Source organism: Xiphophorus maculatus, chromosome 10, assembly GCF_002775205.1.
Source record: "Xiphophorus maculatus strain JP 163 A chromosome 10, X_maculatus-5.0-male, whole genome shotgun sequence".
NCBI lineage: Eukaryota > Metazoa > Chordata > Actinopteri > Cyprinodontiformes > Poeciliidae > Xiphophorus > Xiphophorus maculatus.
Genome location: NC_036452.1, coordinates 4,049,970 through 4,067,831, shown reverse-complemented (window position 1 = coordinate 4,067,831; position 17,862 = coordinate 4,049,970). Strand labels below are relative to the sequence as shown.

The 17,862-nt window shown below is 36.9% G+C and overlaps 1 protein-coding gene across 6 annotated transcripts; it reads left to right on the top strand.

Moving 5' to 3' along the window:
- The first annotated feature begins 227 nt into the window (after window positions 1-227).
- On the top strand, window positions 228-17,613 carry LOC102216717 (ataxin-2-like protein). 6 transcript variants are annotated; one of them, XM_023341409.1, is made up of 24 exons: window positions 228-422; window positions 842-951; window positions 2,941-2,980; window positions 3,695-3,751; window positions 5,955-6,026; window positions 6,152-6,311; window positions 7,505-7,635; window positions 7,750-7,841; window positions 8,745-8,993; window positions 10,035-10,474; window positions 10,921-11,007; window positions 11,092-11,196; window positions 11,349-11,429; window positions 11,521-11,582; window positions 12,637-12,989; window positions 13,079-13,148; window positions 13,714-13,848; window positions 14,110-14,173; window positions 14,461-14,618; window positions 14,703-14,844; window positions 15,177-15,286; window positions 16,072-16,251; window positions 16,323-16,491; window positions 17,327-17,613. In XM_023341409.1, exons 2-24 carry the CDS (start codon window positions 899-901, stop codon window positions 17,374-17,376), a joined length of 3,060 nt encoding a protein of 1,019 aa, XP_023197177.1. In that variant the 5' UTR covers window positions 228-422; window positions 842-898; the 3' UTR covers window positions 17,377-17,613. The 6 variants fall into 6 exon arrangements, with proteins under 6 accessions (XP_023197177.1, XP_023197176.1, XP_023197175.1 ...); XM_023341408.1 differs by having other exon boundaries at window positions 228-449; window positions 845-951; XM_023341407.1 differs by having other exon boundaries at window positions 228-449.
- The last annotated feature ends 249 nt before the right edge of the window (window positions 17,614-17,862 follow it).

The window sequence follows — 17,862 nt, the reverse complement described above, 5'->3', positions numbered from 1 at the left end:
GTGCAATGGTGGAGGGAGAAGATAGAATCGAACATGATCAAATGGAATAAAATATTGTAAACCAATAAAGATAGGTAGTGTTTGCCACGTGTACATTACAATACATCAATTCTTGTTTTTATCACCTGCTATACAACTGTTTAGATGAAAGCGTGGATTAATGAACTCGTTGTTCTCTCACCGGTACGTGAAAAAAGCACGTCAACGCCCCCTCCCCCTTCCAGCCGGTTTCCAGTCAGCCGCGCGCGGATTGAGTCAAGTGAGCCTACCGAAAGGTGGTGTTGACCGACCGCAGCAGGTTTTCTCCGAGAAACCTGAACAATTTCAACCTTCTGAGGCGACTGACAGTAACGTCAAGCCCTTAGTTTGTAACGGAAGAGCCAGCGGTGCCGAAGTTGAGGCGACAGGACAGAGGGAAGAAAGTAAATCCCGGAGGGAAAGCGTCCGAAGTGAGCCTGAGGATCAAAGCTAATGCTAATTTAGCCTGCTAAATAATTACATGGAAGCTGTTGTTTTTTTAAAGTAGTTGTTTGTTTTTTACGTAACTCAAGGGGTTACAAAATAGTTGGTAACTGAGAGGTTTAATTTATATGTTATAATTAATTTTATTTCCAACGAGGTTTGCCTTAACACTGTAGGCCACAGACGACTGGTGTTGAGTAGCTACAGTGGCCGGGGTGTTTTTTTGAGGTTACCCCGGCTCTTCTCTCTCTAGGGCAGGTGATTTTGCTAAAGGTAGTTTGGCTTTACACCAGCTTCTTTTCGGGAGATTTCAGTTTTATTAAGTTAGCTCAAGCTTGGTACTGTCTAAGGCTTGTGCTTCGCAATGCTGAAACCCCAGCAGCAATCCGGCTCAGGCGGGAGAAAGGCGACTAACGGAACATCAGGGCCCGGCGGTATGTCTTCCCCAGTCAGCGGCATCAACAGCGGCGGCCGGACACCGGCTGGAAGGTGAGCGAGCGGGGTGTCTCTGGGTAGGACAGTCCGGGGATTGTCCCGTGCGCGCAAGGCCTACCGGTTAAAGCACCCTGCTCGAAGGGGGCGTGACTTGGACATAGAGACTTTGTCTTAGCCAATAGGATTCGTTTAATTATGATGGGCAGAATCTATGGACCAATATAAATGCTGTTTGTTTTATATAGCCGAATCAGTGAGGTGGGTCCGACTTTGTGAAAACAATAAAGAAGCATTAAGGCTATGCAAAGTTTAGCTGGCCTGTCAGTTCTGAAAAGCTGCCTTTTCGTGTCGATATGTCGTTGTTTCGTTTTCGTCTTCTGTCGTTATAATTCTGTAAGTTATTAACGCAGCAGAGACTCCGGCATGTATGAACCATGTCTTTAGATGTTTGTTGACTGAAGTCTTTGTAGCTCCGTCTTTGTTTTGTAACCTTGTGTGTAGCAGCGATAAAATTACATTTTATTTTAGCTTACCTTCTTTATTCTTAGCAAATTACTTCACCTGAATTGATCCGGATGGTTTTGCTAAATGTCTAAATAGAAATTAAATTCCGTTAATTATTTTAATCTTAAAAGAAAAAAAAAATACGTCAGTGTTTCTCTTTCTAAGACGGCTACAAATGAAATCCTAGTACCAGGTATATTCCGAGTTTTTATTGTCATATATTAAGAAAAAATATTTAATTTTGAAATAATTTGCCAAAAATAAAATAAAAAAATTGCATGTTTTTGTTGAGAGATTGGCCCATAGCAATTTCTAGTTTTCTTGCTGTTTTTTATAAATTTAATTTTTTTAATGTGTTTTTGTAAGGATTATGACACATTAAACAAGAGAAATGTGTTTAAGGTAATTTCATGGATGTAGGGATTTTAAATCCAATTACAAATGAAAGATTTATAAGATTGCCTCTAATGTTTTTCTTATTTATGTCAAACTCAAATAGAAGATCAATGCACAAGAAGATTGGTGCTTCTCTTAAGACGAGAAGATTTTTAACAAGCAAAAACACTGGTTTATTTAGAAACCCTTGACAAGAGTCAGAATCACAAAAAATTACTTATCTTAAAAAAATATGATCTTTGGTGGTTGATCAAACCTTTTAAAGGGGTTAAATGTAAATATCAGATGATAATGATTTAGAGTCCCTTCACACAGGCAAAAGTCATAGATATTAGAAACGGTAACAAAGAAACAAACAAAATCAGTTTGCATATTTTTTGAAGTCATAACAAAAAGGTAAATTGTGATATAATAGGATACTTTGACATAATAAAACATGCTCAGGGATCAAATCAGTTAAATTTTCAAAAAACAAAAACAAAGATAGTTTTTTTTTCAATTAAATTAAACATGACTGTGTTAAACCTGACCTAACTGATAATATTTAAGGTATTTTAATTTTACATTAACCAGTTTCAACCTTTTTTTTTACCAATAAAAATGGTTGAAACTCTAACCTAATGATGGCATATAAATAGGAGGGCACAGGAACAATAATATAATGATAAATTAAATAACTGCAGGCTGCAAACTCTGATGGTAATATTGTAACGTTCCAATTATTCAGAAGAGAGTTTATTTCTTACTTTTAATATATATTTAGAATCTTAAAAACAGCTTAAGAGTTCCTTCTGTCTGACAACCAAAGTTTTTAAAGTAAATATAATAGTTTGTCTTTAAAAATAAGATAAGAACACTTCCAGTTTTTTTTGATAGACCCTGGATCAAATCATTTATTTTTATATATGTGGAAAGATTAACAGGATACTTGCAATAAAGCTTCTTTTAAGGAAATGGTTCAGAAATCACAGATCCAGGGAAAACTGACCAGTATAAGTCATTTATCTTATCTTATTCATGAAAATACTTAAAAATTTTTACAAATTGTTACATTTATGTACACAGTGAAATAACAGCACCCTGGGAAGATAAAAAGAAATTGATTCTTCTTCTGAATAGTTTTTTTTCTTCTGTTTCTTGCAGGAATCGTTCCTCTGCAAAGCCGTCGTTTCAGTCCTCTCCTGTAAGTACACCAAGCACAAAAAGCTGCTTTAGCTGAAGAATTAATAAAACAAAAAATGAACAGCATTTAAATTAAAAGGATTCTGCTTTTAACTTCAGCAACAGGAAAAAATATTCCTTTAAAACTTTACATGATTTTCAGAATTCAGGTTATTTTAATTATTTTTATATGGGACCGATTTATAATAAATGTGTTTTTTAAATCACTTTAAAAATATAGTAGATGTGATTTATATACATACTATATAATTGTATTTTCACAGCAATCCAGTCATTTAAAGAGATTAAAAGTTCAAATCATAATTTTTCATTTGATTCAAGTCATAAAACATTTTAATAAACTGAAGTTCACTTCAGGTTTTCTCACTTATCAACTGTGACTTGATTTTTCTTTAAAAGAGTAATTTGTCTTTTTAAAATGGATCAGAATTACAGTCTAAGCTTAACTGCAGATAATACATCCCAGGATGTCAACACGACCTTCAACTCAACGTTAATTAATATTTGTATAATTTAAACTGTTTAAAAAGCTTTTAAAATCTTATTTTTTTACTAATGTAGATGTATTGATGTTTAATGTTTTTAATCTTATTCTCCACACCATTTTGTGATCTGTGTCTTTTAAAGCTCTTATATAAATAAATATTTCTTGGGTTTATGTGTCAGATGTGTGTGAAACTCTCATGATGCATACCTGTGTGTTTCCTGTGTACAGGTATTTGAGGGTGTGTACAATAACGCCAGAATGCTTCACTTCCTCACAGCTGTAGTGGTGAGTCAGTCATTTGGATCATTGTCAGTATCCCCCCCCCCCCCAATCCTAATTGTTAGTCTGGAAGAATTACTTCCTTCAGTTTGTGTGACTAATTAAAAACATTAGAGGTAAAAGACAACCAACATTTTTCCAGGGAAGGATTGAATGGTTATAAGTCATACATCTATATCTAAAATTAGCAACAACATTGCTTTGAATGTGAACATTAAAACCTCCGTTCTGTTGCCTATTTATGTGTTAAATGGCGTTTTTAAAAGCTGCGCCACACATTTATTCCTGCTATAGTGAAGCAGCGGTTATTACAGGGGAGGCGAAAGACAAGGAAGCAACACAAACGCACAAAAAAGTTATTTCATGGTGTCATTAAGCCACTTGTGTGATTGGATATATTGGGTCACACTGAAGCCGGGCTAATGATTCTACACATTATGTGGAAATCCATTAACACCTCCTTTCCCTCAGTGTGTTTAATCTTGTTCATATTTGGCAGGTAAATGTGAAATAGGATTGAAAATTAATATTAAATAGGAAGGAATGGCATTTGACTAAAATCAAACATCTAAAAGATAAAAAACAAAATCACTTCATATAATTAGGGGTGGGCGATATAGGCTTAAAGTTTTACCACAATATTTATTGGTACTATTCTGAAAGCAATAGAATAGACTACAAAAACTGTTTGTTACTACATTTTAGGTAATTGTACAACTATAACTGCATTTCACAGAAATTGTAGCCCCATAAATATAGAATAAAATAGAATATACTTTATTGATCTCCAAAGTAAAGTTCATATTCATTGACAAGCTACTCCATCTAAGGAACTAATAATACAAATATAACTATGAGAGATAAAGTTTATAAAATATATATGAGTGATATAAGTAATTTAGTATGACTGAATATAAATAAAGAACAAGCATGCACATGCAAATATGTTAATCTAAAAATAATTATAAATTAGTGCAGAGAAAATATAAGTAAATTTTTAAATATAGTGCTGCTCTTGAAAAACATTGATTCCTATTTGTAATACGCTTCTTTAAGACACCAGTCACATAAAGAAATGATACATTTACTGCTCATAGTATCTGCATTTAATTATGTTTTCACATATTAAATATCAACAAACTGTTGAAAAGAACAAACTAAATAGTTAAAATAACAATCCCACCAATATGGACAGTTTTGGAGGTTTTAATATATAAAATATTATTTGTAATTTAAATTTGATTGATTTTACACTTATGAACTTTTTCAAAACAGAAATGTTAACACATTTAGTCTGTATTCTGGCACCAGAATATTTTTTTTACAAACATCATTTATTTGAATTCATTATAAGAATAAATCAAAATTCCTATTGTTTCAAATTTCTTATCACGATACATGATAAACGATACAATAAATCATCTTCTCCACATGCTGTATTGAACACTAATAATACTCAACAGCTTAATTGTTTTTGGTGCATTTTGGTTATTTTTTGTAGAAACTTGTTTTTTTTTATGTTATGAACCTCTAAAATTAAGCCAATCATTATTAGGCAATTTTTCTTTATACCAGATTTGATTTTCTATTTTAAATAAATTGTTTACCTCATGACTTTTTCTTAAAAGAGAAATTCAAATAACAGAAAATAAATTAAAAAACAGACTTTTTTTATTACAATCGTTCTTTCTGTGAGTTGAAATAAATTCAACTTTGAAATAAATAGAAGCTGTAAAAATTGCTTTTCAAAAACTATGGTGGTTTTCAGGTGCACTATTTCTGAACTATAGAAACTCAAGGAAAATCCAGATTTTTCAAAAATTTAAAATTCAAAAACAGAAAATTGTATTAATTGCCGAGTCCTACTCACTCTGCAACCAAAGGAAAATTACATATATATGCTAAATGGAATAGAAAAATCAGAAACCGTGTAAAAACTACACTGTAATAAAACAACATGGCAGCTGGATCTGAGCAGATGGTTGCACTTCACATTGGGATACAACTGGATTAATGTTTAGCCAAATAAAGATCAATATCTGATTATGTGAGATCAGGTTGGAAAAGTTTTCAAAATATTTATTCAAGTTGCATCATATTTCTCCTAATACTCTTTATACACAGGATGCTGCATAATAAATGTACCAATTTTTCTGTAATAATCCGTTAATAAAGGATGAACTTTGGAAATAAAATGTTTATTTTTCAGGGTTCCACCTGTGAATTAAGAGTGAAGAATGGCAGCATGTTCGAAGGCATTTTCAAGACACTCAGTTCTCGGGTAAGACGCTCTTAAACACCACAAATAATCTTACAACTTTAATCAGATTGAAATGGGAGCTTTGATTCGGTTGTTAGCTTCTTGTGCGTATCTGCTCTGTCCTAATATTTCTGTTTGCTTCCTAGTGTGAGCTGGCTGTGGACGCTGTACACAAACGCAGCGAGGAAGAGGGCTCGTCATCTGCTCCGCCACGCAGTGAGGACATTACCGACACAATGATCTTCAGCCCAACAGATCTGGTTACAATGATCTGCAGAGATGTTGACCTCAACTACGCTACCAGAGGTACTAACAGTCACTTATCTGGATTAAATTCTACAAATTATGCTTTCAAACTGCACAATTTGAGCAGTAAGGATTATCTTACTTATTCATGCTGTTCCCCCCAAAAAGCATCAACTTCTGTCTGAGGGACCCCTTTGCAAGCCTACAGACAATGCTACACATTATGTAAAGAAACATAAACTTTTCAAATGTTTTTTTATTTAGTATTCAATAATTATTACATTAATTTATTTTAAATGTTGCCTTACGGCTTCTGATTTTAGAGACCATGATTTCTGTGGTGGAAAATTTGATCAGATAATGTATTATGACTTTATTACCAGATAATAATTTTTTTCATAACAATTCAGTCTTTTGGTTATAAGAAAATATGCAAAATTTTGTATTAATCACATCAAATTTAATTTTATTCCCACAGTTCCTTTTAGTGAACTCATAATTATTTGTAGCAAAGGATGCAGACGCAGCTTAAAAAAAAAACCTCGGCCCTTTCTGCTTGACTTGGCATCGGTACCGTGTAGGGCTCAGCTGTTGATTGATTGTTGGATTAGCTGTTTAGTAATTGGATAAAAAAGGTGCTTAATGTGAGATTTTTTCCCCCCAGAAATTTTGAACAGTTCTGGGTAAAACTTATTTACAAGCAAAGGTTTTTATTTTAAATTTGGGGATTTGAAATGAAAAGTAAAATATCATCAGGCTAAAGGAAAACCTCACAGTCACTGTAACTAGGGTTGAAGTGATTAATTGTGATTAATCAATAATTGAAATAATCATTAACTAATTAAGTAATCGATTAATCGTTTACAATTTTGGTACAGTTTTGACTTATTTACTGTCTTTTTTTGAGTCTGTATGCTCCAGTTAATAAATCAGTTGATGATTATTTCAGTAATCAATTAATCATGATTAATCATTTGTTTTGTCTTATCACATCCCACCTGGTGAACTTTCCAATCATACTAAGTTATACAAGATTGGTCAGAATAGAGCCAAACTGCTAAACTTCCTGAAACCAGAAAACATGTTGGATAGTTTTGAGGATGAATTGTTGGAGTTTATGAGGAAGTATGAACTGTTGGACCAAAACGGTGAACTCCTACCAATGTTATTTTCTGATAACATGGAAAATAAAACCACGCGTTGCAACTCGTCAGTCATTATTTGTTCCCTAAATGTGTGTTTTTGACTTTCAGACACCTTCACAGACACGGCCATCAGCTCCAGTCGCATTAACGGAGAACATAAGGAGAAGGTTCTACAGAAATGGGAGGGAGGAGACAGCAACGGAGAAAGCTACGACCTTGAGAATGATGCCGTAAGTCAGGTGACGTTTTAGAAACCAGAACCGCCTCATAAAATTGGGGATTTTTGCTTCCCATCCCATAAAATACTTTTATCAGATTGGGTATTTATTGTCTCTTTGATTTTTGCTCTGCAGGCCAATGGCTGGGATGCAAACGAGATGTTTCGCTACAATGAAGTAAAATATGGAGTCACCTCTACATATGATTCCAGTCTCTCCATGTATACGTAAGTTAAAATGATTCATGGTAAATTTGTATTTAAGAATGTTTTGTCTCCTTGTCAGAAGTTGTTTTTACTGTAATTTTAATTTTACTTTTTAACAGGTGTAGATTAATTAATCACTCCGCAGAATCAGACTTTCAGGGTCAATAAAATAATAATTATTGTGTTTTAGTGTAAATAACTTGGAGCTGACGCAGAGCTAACATAAACCTGCGTAAAAATATAATAAACATTGATTATTCTCTTTCATTGCGCTAATTCAGTGGTGATTAAACTTTTTTATCATTGAGTATGCTTGCATTAATCTGCCAATATTAATATTATATTGACTGAAAATGGTCTCAAAATGACATTATCGTTTATTGCAATAATTTATGGGACAATTTATCCAATAAATTATTGCAGAAAAAATACAGGACTAATAATTGTCTATTATTAAATACACTTTTTGTCTTCTCTTTAATTTTATATTAGATAGGATCACATATGTCTAATAACTGTTACTGCTGATAATTAATAATAATAATTTGTTATATGTGCATTTTTTAAAATCAATCCAAATGTTCAAGCTTGGAGCTTTAAATTTTTGAGGTAAATATGCAGAAAGTTTCATTTCTGCAAAGTTTTACACATCCCTTTTCTGCAAATAATGTGACAAGCTTCATTTGTCTAATTAAATTATGAAAATGTAAAAATAATTAATTATTATTAATAATAATGATTATTATTATTAATTAGCACTTAACAAATTAAGTGCTCACTAGCACTTAATTTGCTAAAAATTGAATAATTTTAAGAAGAAAAATTATTATTTATTTTTTGGCTCATGAATACTTGTGACCATTTCAACCCATGTGACTAAATGTTTGGACTCTGCTGCTCTAAATATTTTTTCCGTCCTCACAGCGTCCCGTTGGAGCGGGGCAACTCCGAGGTTTATCGGCAGAGGGAGGCGCGCGCCGCCCGCCTGGCCAGCGAGATCGAATCCAGCCCCCAGTACCGCCATCGCGTCGGCTTGGAAAACGACGAGGGCAAATCCGAGGAGGAGAAGTACAGCTCTGTGGCGCGGGACGGTAGCGATCGCGAGAAAGGTCGCGAGAGCCCTCGAGACAGAGGCAGCGAGAAAGGCAGAGACAGTCCTGGAGCAAGCAGCAGGTGAGACCGGATCTCCATGACTTGTTCATGTAGATGTGTGTAAACGTCCTGAGAATGTTAAGCAAACATGCATTACATGATGTCCCTAATAATTTAACCACAGTTCTAGGACTTATTTTAATAGATAATTCTGACAATTAATATTTCTTCATTTAAACGACTAAATTTATCTTATACAGTATAAGTATACGTACTTATAAACAGACAAGATTTTTCATCTAAAATCCAACAGGTTTAGCTTAATCGCTGCTTTGAGAGTGTTTTCCCCCAAATTTTAAAGTCTATATAAAGCAATGAATGATTATTTAATTACTAAATTAGTTGGTGATTATTTCAATAATTGATTATTCGCGATTAATCGATTAATTGTTTCAGTCCTACACCTTGCCATCACTTCACCTACAATAATAAATATTGAAGCTGATATATGAATAAAGAAAACCTCCAATATAATTTTTGTCTATGATGGGATAAAAGAGGAGCTCATCAGTTTTGCATAATTGCACTTAACAATTATTTTAATAATCGGTTATTATTCTGACAATTAGTCGGTTTAATTGGAGGAAAAAATTGGTTTTATTTTTCATTTAGCCACTTTAACCTTTTTTATGCAATGTTAGAAATACATTAAAATATGTAATAAAAAAAATCCTTTTTTTGACAAGAGAATAACATTTTATTGGTTAAAATGCAATAATATAGCTTTCCTTTATTGAATTTGAACTGGGTGAAGCTGAGATTATGTCACTTTAGGAGTTTTGGGCTAAACATATTTACAGACAGATGTTTTCATCTTAAATTTAAAATATTAATTATTGCTCTGAATTAACCTTTTCTGAGTCTGTATTCTAAAGTTACAGATTAATCGATTACTAAATTAGTTGACGATTATTTCTATAATCGATTAATCACAATTAATACGATTAATTGGCACTACTGAGATCCGATATGAGATGATGTGAAAGGAGTGACATTTGAAATGCTGCACCACCTGGTTTTAGTTGTTTTTAGTACATTTCTGATGGACTTTCTGTTTCTCAGAGAGGGAAAATACATTCCACTACCTCAACGTCAGAGAGAGTTGAACCGCGAGCGAGCTGAGAGAGGTCCCGGCGGGCCGCCACCACACAGTCGACTTAGTGGAGGGTACCGGCCCACTCCTTCATCCTCGTCTTCGCCGAGACCCCAGCTCCCCTCGGCTGCTGGACCCCAACCTGGAGTCTCTCCCTCAGAGAGAAGCAGCCCTCAGTCGAGTCGAGTCGGGGCATACGCCGCACACCATACACCGGGAAGTCCGAGTCCAGGTTCTGGTCCGGCGAGCCCGTACACGCCTGCGTCTCCTGGTGGGTCAGCAGCCACTCCAACCTCTGCTTCTACAGCCACGTCTCCATCCAGCCCCCCCAACCCTCACGGACATCCTGTTCCTCACTCCCACTCACACCCGCTGTCTCTGTCTGATGCTGGCAGGCCTGTTAATGGAGGTAAGACAGGCTGTCAGAGCAGCCATAAAGTCTTAAATTAAGGCTTTAAAATCATTCAAAGTTGGCCTTAAATACATTAGTCACAGGTCTTAAATTTTGTTGCAGCAGGAATATTTGATCTTGTGGGGCTTCTCTGTCAGGCAAACCTTTGAGTCACCCGCAAACATAATCATTACGTTCTGTGACTCAAGGTAGCTGCTGCTACTGCTAATATACCCTAGCTGGCTAGCTTTTTTACGTCTATCAAGGGTAAAGTGTAAATTTATTGCCTGTTTACTAATTTGTGTTGTCGTGATGCAGCTCTTAAATTTAATAAATGGTCTTAAAAAGTCTTAAATTTGTTGGTGAAATCTGCAGAAACCCTGCATGAATTAAATCACTGATTGTTCCGTCTGCCGCCTCACAAATTTGAGTAGCTAAAGCCAATTTTTTATGCGTCTTATCAGTTTCTGCTGGACCGTCTCCTAAAGCCCAAAGACCTTCACAGCCAAGTCGGACAAATCGCGTTCCAAACCCACTTTCACAGTCCACAGGTAACGATTCAAATTCAATAAAAACTTAGTTGTCTTGCAACATTTTATCCAGACTTACCCGTGGTGTTTCTGATGTCCTTGCAGCCACTCGTTCTCCTAAATCAGCCTCTTCCCAGGACTCGCCTTTCGTAGACGTCTCTGTGTCCACCCAGAAGACGTCTGGCCCCGCCCCTCTCTTCACTGTAGATGGTAATGGCTCCCAGCCAGCTATCTGTTTTGGTTCCTGTTCCTCTGGGTTTTATGGAGTGTACAAAATCAACCCTGCAATTGCAAAAACTTTAATTCAACATATTTTTAGAGCAGAATGGAGATTTGATTTCTAATTATTTTTGCCTTTGCAGTGAATGAGATCCTTAGTACAGCTGCTAAAGAGCGCTCTGCAGAAAGCCCTGGCAGCACAGAGGATGGCAAAAGCAGCAAAGGTTTATGAGCTTTGGACATTTAAGGAAAATTAATCGGTTTATTAAATGGCTGCTCAGTTTTATAACCGTTGTTTTCTGTTTCCTCTGTCAGCTACTTCGGTTCAGCAAAGGTCACAACTTGAAGAGCTGCGGAAATTCGGCAAAGAATTCAGGGTAAGCCTGTTTATGTTGAAATGTGTGTTTTTTAAAAAATTTCTTAACAATTATATTGATCTAAACTTTAATTCAAAACATTTGTCCTGTCCAGTGGTGGGCAGAATACACAAAAATTTTACTCAAGTAAGAGTAGGACTACTTCAGCATATTTTTTACTCACGTCTCCGTTCAAGAAATGACTCAAGTAAGAATATAAAGGTGTTTGGTAAAAAGTCTACTCAAGTACTGAGTAACTGTAATCACTTAATATTTAAAAATAACAATCAGATGGAAAAAATGTAAAATGAAGTGGAAATTTTTTTATTTTAATTACAATAAGACAAAAATTCGTATAAGTAACAAAATATAACAAAATCAGGTAAAATATCCTTTTTCCAAATCAGTTTCTTTTAATAAAAAACTTTTTAACAAAAACTGCAGGTCTGTATCTGATGAATTTTTGGTTAAAACATGTTTGTTTTTTATTCAGTGGGTAAAAAATACAGAAATTTTACTCAAGTAGATTAGAAAAACTTCATAATAAAATTACTCAAGTAAAAGTAAAAAGTACAACGTTGTAAAAATACTATAAGTACTCTTTTTTTTTAAGTTACTCAAGTAAATGTAATTAAGTAAATGTAACTAGATAGTACCCAACACAATTATGTTTCTTTACTTTAAGAGAAAGTGAATGAATCATGTTATTACTTGTGTGTGGTTGCAGAAAATAGTTTTTCATTACCTCATTGACCGGATAGGAAGGTATCTGTCACATCCATTTCTCTGTTGTTTTTAACTCCTTTCCCAAAGTCGTTTTAATAATTTGAGGTTTTATCCTCAAAACTCTCTTCTGTGATTTTTCAATATGTGATTTCAGTGCAACTTGAAAATACATGAGTACATATGTGATACTGAGTCATAAATTGGATGAAATGCGCTTTTGTAGATATTTCAAGCTATGTGCTGTTGAACATTTGCAGATAAAAAAAATATCCTGACCTCCTATTGACCTTTTAAACACACACAAAGTCTAAGATTTTCACTTTAATATGAACTAACTCTTGTTTTCCAGCTCCAGCCCAGTGGAGCCGGCTCCAGCTCTCCCAGCTCTCCGGCAGCAGCAACGCCACCTTCGGTCGGTGAGGTGAACCAGTCAGGTGCAGCCAAGCCTCCGTCAGACACCCATGCGCCCTCAGAGCCCAAACCTCAGCCTCCAGCTCCCAGTCCTTCCCAGACCCAACCCCAGCATTCACCAGCTCCCTCTGAAGAGCCCACCAAGGACGCCACAACTCCACTGGGCACCGCTGCTGCTACCACAGCTCCCATTCCAGACAGGCAATCACCAGCAACCCCTCAGCCGGCCAGGACCCCGGGAACAGAGGATGCTAGGTCTGAGACAGGAGAGCGTACTGAGGGTGTGGCAGAGTGAGTTTCAGTGGCTGTGAATGAATGAGGGTTTTTTTCCTGCATGTTGACGTCCCTGTTGATAAATACAATCATTCTCTGTCTTTCAGTCAAGTGAAGAAATCAACTTTAAATCCAAATGCTAAAGAGTTCAACCCAAACAAAACTCAGATGCCCATGGTAAGAAAGTTTATCCACATTATCTCTTCTAATTGTTTATTAGAGGAAAATGTGGAGATATTGTTGATTAAAAACACTGTGGTTGAAACAATTAACTGTGATTAATTGATAAATAAAATGATCAAGTAGTTTAGTCATCAGTTAACCATTAACTGGAGTAAATAGACTCAAAAAGTAATTTGCTGGAAGTACAATATAGTTATAGTAGTAATTATGTCAAAACTTTACAAAAGCGCTTAATCAATTACTAAATTAGTTGAGGATTATATCAACAATCGATTAATCACAATTAATTTGATTATTTATTTCAGCCCTAGTTTTACGACTGTGAAGTTTCCCTTTACACTGATAATATTTAACTTTTTATTTCAAGTCTCCAACTTTCTTTACCATCCGTTTTAATTTCTTTTACACCTTGGGTTGCAGGTTATCTGAATTTGCTCAAAAGTGAAACGCTTGATATGTAATTTTAAACTGCAAACTCGGAGACATTTAAAATAATCATCTGTATATAGTCACCTGAATCACCTATAAAATAATCACCTGATTATTTGCTTTGTTACAGACAAAACCCAACACTGCACCAACCCCGCCTCGTCCAACTCCTCCAAGCCCAGTGGTCCTGCAGCATCCTGGTGGGCAGGGACAGCTCTACAATGCTCCCTACCTCTCCTACGTTTCACAGATGCACCCTGTGCAGGTATGCAGGCAGAAGACAAACACGCATCACTGGGAGATTTTATTGGCATAGTGACAACTGTTCAAGCATATTTATAGTTTCTCGTCTAAAAAATTACATTTTTATGCATTTTTTTGGGTAAGAATGCAAATTTGATTTCATTTGATGAAAATGAACACTTCTTTTAAGCACATGATGCAATTTATGGAACATAAATTTGGGATTTTTTTAGTAAAAGTAGCAACATTTTAGTTTTTATTTTCCTGTTTACATTTCCTGCAGGCTCCACAAATGTACCAGTACCCAATGTCGACAGTTAACCAAGGAAAATACCCCAGGGGCAAAGGTAACTGTTTTTATTGTCTCATCTGAGTAAACTTATTTATATATATGGGATTTTTTGCCACATTTTCATTTTAAAATCAGGAAATGATCAGATTTTCTTGCTCCGGTGACTACGACTGCCCCATTAATCCGGTTTGATCAGACTCTGGTTTGTTTGTCTCAGTTCAGTGTGAAAACAAACCCCACCAGATTAAAATATTAGCTAATATTGCCACTGTGGTAGACTTGGTCTGATTGTAGACCAGACCATCAGGTGTGAGATTTATCCTAACATTTTCTCCTCTCTAGTGCCGACGCGACCCGAAACATCACAAATGCTGCAAGCTGCTGCATCAGTAGCTGGAGCCCCTCTGGTGGCGTCTCCGTACCCTCAGTCGTACCTTCAGTACAACCCGCAGCAGTACAGCCAGCAGCAGGTCATCCAGGCCATGACATACAATGGACAGGTACGGCGCCAAATAAAGGCCTTAAATCTCCTTCACCGGGCGGCTGGGGGTAGCAGCCTGAACACGTTTGCTTCTTCTCCACAGCCCATGTACTCCATGCTGCAGGGCGGAGCGAGGATGATAGGTCAGGGCAGCGGACACCACCCCCAGGCCCTCGGCCCGCCTGGAGGGCCTCAGTTCCCTGCACAGGGAGAGGGGCCCCAGGGGCCGCAGCAGGGCATCTATGGTGAGTGGGGCTGGGTTTTCAAGTCAGGACATCTCAGCAGCAGGCAGAGTTTAACTTTTTTTCCCCCCATCAGTTTTCGTTTTTCACAATATAACAAAATAGAACCAAACTAAAACACCAAACCTTTACATGTTAATAAAACAAACAAAAATAAAACATGTCTATTAAATCAAAACCTTGATTTAAACTTTTTACTCCTGAGTAATTTCTTGGACAGCTACTCTTACTTGAGTAAATGTTTGGGTTCTCTGCCCACTTTGTAACAAACATCGAGCTATTCAAGTTCTTTACAGAAAATCAATATTTGTGACGGCCTTTCTGTTTGTGTGCAGCGCCGCAGTCCTTCTCCCATCACTCGGGCGCCGTCCATCAGCCGCAGCCTTCCAGCACCCCGACCGGCAACCAGCCGCCCCCGCAGCACGCTGCTCCCAGCCCTGGGCAGGTACCACACCCAGAAAACCTTCATCTTATTCTCACTGTTTTTATGAGACTGTGACTTTAAACATGCGGCAGAATTAATTAGATATTTTAAATTAGAGTTCTGAAATTTCATTGGAGTAACTTTTTCCAAGGCGGGAAAAACTTTTGGAAAAGTAGGAGAGAAAAGTCTCAGCTTTGAAACGAGACTTTAGAGCAGAGACACGTTTTTATTTTCCCTTTTTATCTCATTTTTCCACTTTCTTTTGCTTATTTTTCTTCCATCCCTTTGTGACTTTATCTGTCCTTACTTTTGTTCACTCTTTTGTTGTTTTTGTCTCTTTTCGGCATTTTAGTTTTTCTTTCTTTCTGTCCTTTCGATATTTACATCTTCCTAGCTCTTTTCATTATTGGGTTCCTTTGTCTGTCCTTTTTCTTCCTTTATTCCTCTTTTATCTTTTCATTCATCCTTCCTTGCATCTGTCATTTGGTTCGTTTTTCATCCTTTTTTTTTGTCCTTTGTTTCGCAGGTTGCATGGTTCAAATCCTGACGAGTGAAAAATCTTCTGTAAATTTACTGTGAATTTAGTTTTGTTCTTTAAAATGTTCCAGAAATGTAATTTCTGGGTGGATTCTGAAGTTTCCCAGCTGTTCTAACCAACTCTCTGTCTGTTAGTGTTAGTAACTCGTTCATTCGAGTCGATATATTTAAACCCTAGCTCTGTCATGCTGATATAAGTGTTGAATCCTGAGTGACGATCTCGTCTTCAGACACCCGGGTTCAGGTTTTCTCGCTGCGTCTCGTTGCAGAACGCCCAGTCCGGCCCGCAGCCTCAGTCCTTGTACCACTCAGGTCCGCTTTCGGCTCCCACTCCGCCGAACATGCCGCCGGGCCACACCTCCCCGCAGGGCTCCTACCCCATTCCGGGGTACAGCATCCACAGCCACCAGGGCCTCCCGCCTGCCTACACTCTGAGCCAGCTGACTCAGGTACGTCTCTGCCTCTTCCCTGAGCGCTGCTCTACCTGGACGGGATCTAAGCTCTCATTGGCTCCCATCAGGCTCATGTTCAAGGAGCGATGCCGGGACCTCACCACTCAGGCAGCCACGGCCAGCCGCAGCTAGTAATGCTGCAGACGCCTCAGCAGGGACCAGGCGGCGTGCCGCAGCACCCGCAGCACGGGCCGCAGCAAGGACCGCACCAGCACTTTTACATAGGACACCCACCAGGTAGCAACTGTCATTAAGATAAACTACAGCCGCCACTAACTCCACTCATCGTTATGATACATATGATACATTTACATTAAAAATCTCTGAAACTTTTATATTAATCAATAAACCAATAAATTTTGGTTAGTGTTAAAAAAACACTGACTGAATTTTCTTTTTTTTACTATTTTCTCCCGTTATTTTCTACAAGAGTATCAAAACACATCAGTAAATCAAAGAATATAATTACATGAAGTCAGGTTTGTACAATGTAACATTAGCGCCATTGTAGATTTAAAATTAAATTTATGCCAACAAATTAAATAAAAAAACAACAGAATTTTTTAATTTAGTCTCAGAAATTTAAGATTGAAAAGATAAAAATTGTCACAATAAAATTGTCAGAAAAACAAAAATATTTTTGCTTTTCTTTGTTTTTTCCAAGAGAGCACTAAAACAGTGAATTTAAAAATATTAAATGAAGTTAGTTTAGTACGACGGCATATTAGGGTCATTGTAGAAAAAAAGAATTTCAGAAATTTTAGGGTTTTTTTGTGGAAATTCACTTTTTTCTATATCTACCATTTATTTAAAAAAATCAGATTTTTTAGATTGTCAGGTATTTTCTAAAATTGACAAGAAAATTTTCAGGATTGAAAAGTCTAAAATTTTCTAGAGATTTTTTAAAATTAATCTCATACATTTTGTAGAAAAATACTTGGAAATTTCAGAGTTTCTAAAGTCGAGAGTTTTTGACTTTTGAAACTCAGAAAATCTCTTTTTACGTGAATTTCCATGATCGCGATTATATTACATCGGCGATCTTAACGGTTTGTGTCCTTGTCCTCCACAGCGATGCAGGTACAAACACACCCTGCCCCCTTCCATCCACCTGGAAACTAAACGCCTCCGTCCCATCCTCCATGACGTCCTGGGCCCCCCTCCCCCACCTCCTGCTGGACCTGCGGTCCAGGACAGAACAACCCAGAACTGACAGAATCACACAGAGGAGAGACGACGACACAAATTTCTCACGGCACCTTACTCTTCTGCTGTGATGTTGCTCATCGGCGAGAACGTCTGCCCAGTCGAGGACATTTTTATTACTGGTGATGATGAAGATGAGAGGACAGCCGCAGCTCTTCCCTCCACCTTCTTCCCCGCTTTTTGTTTTGTTGTTGTTGTCCTGGACCGGGGAGATAATCAGAAACAGGCGGGGGCAGCAGCAGACGTTTTTTTTTCTCTTCCAGAAATGTTTTTAAGCCTTGTGAGGTTTTGTATTTACCACAACACAAACGGGAAACGGACTGACGTAAAAGATTGAGAGCGTGACAGAGGAGGGAGGCGAAGACGTGAGGGGACTTTTAGCAAAAAAAATTTTAAAACTCA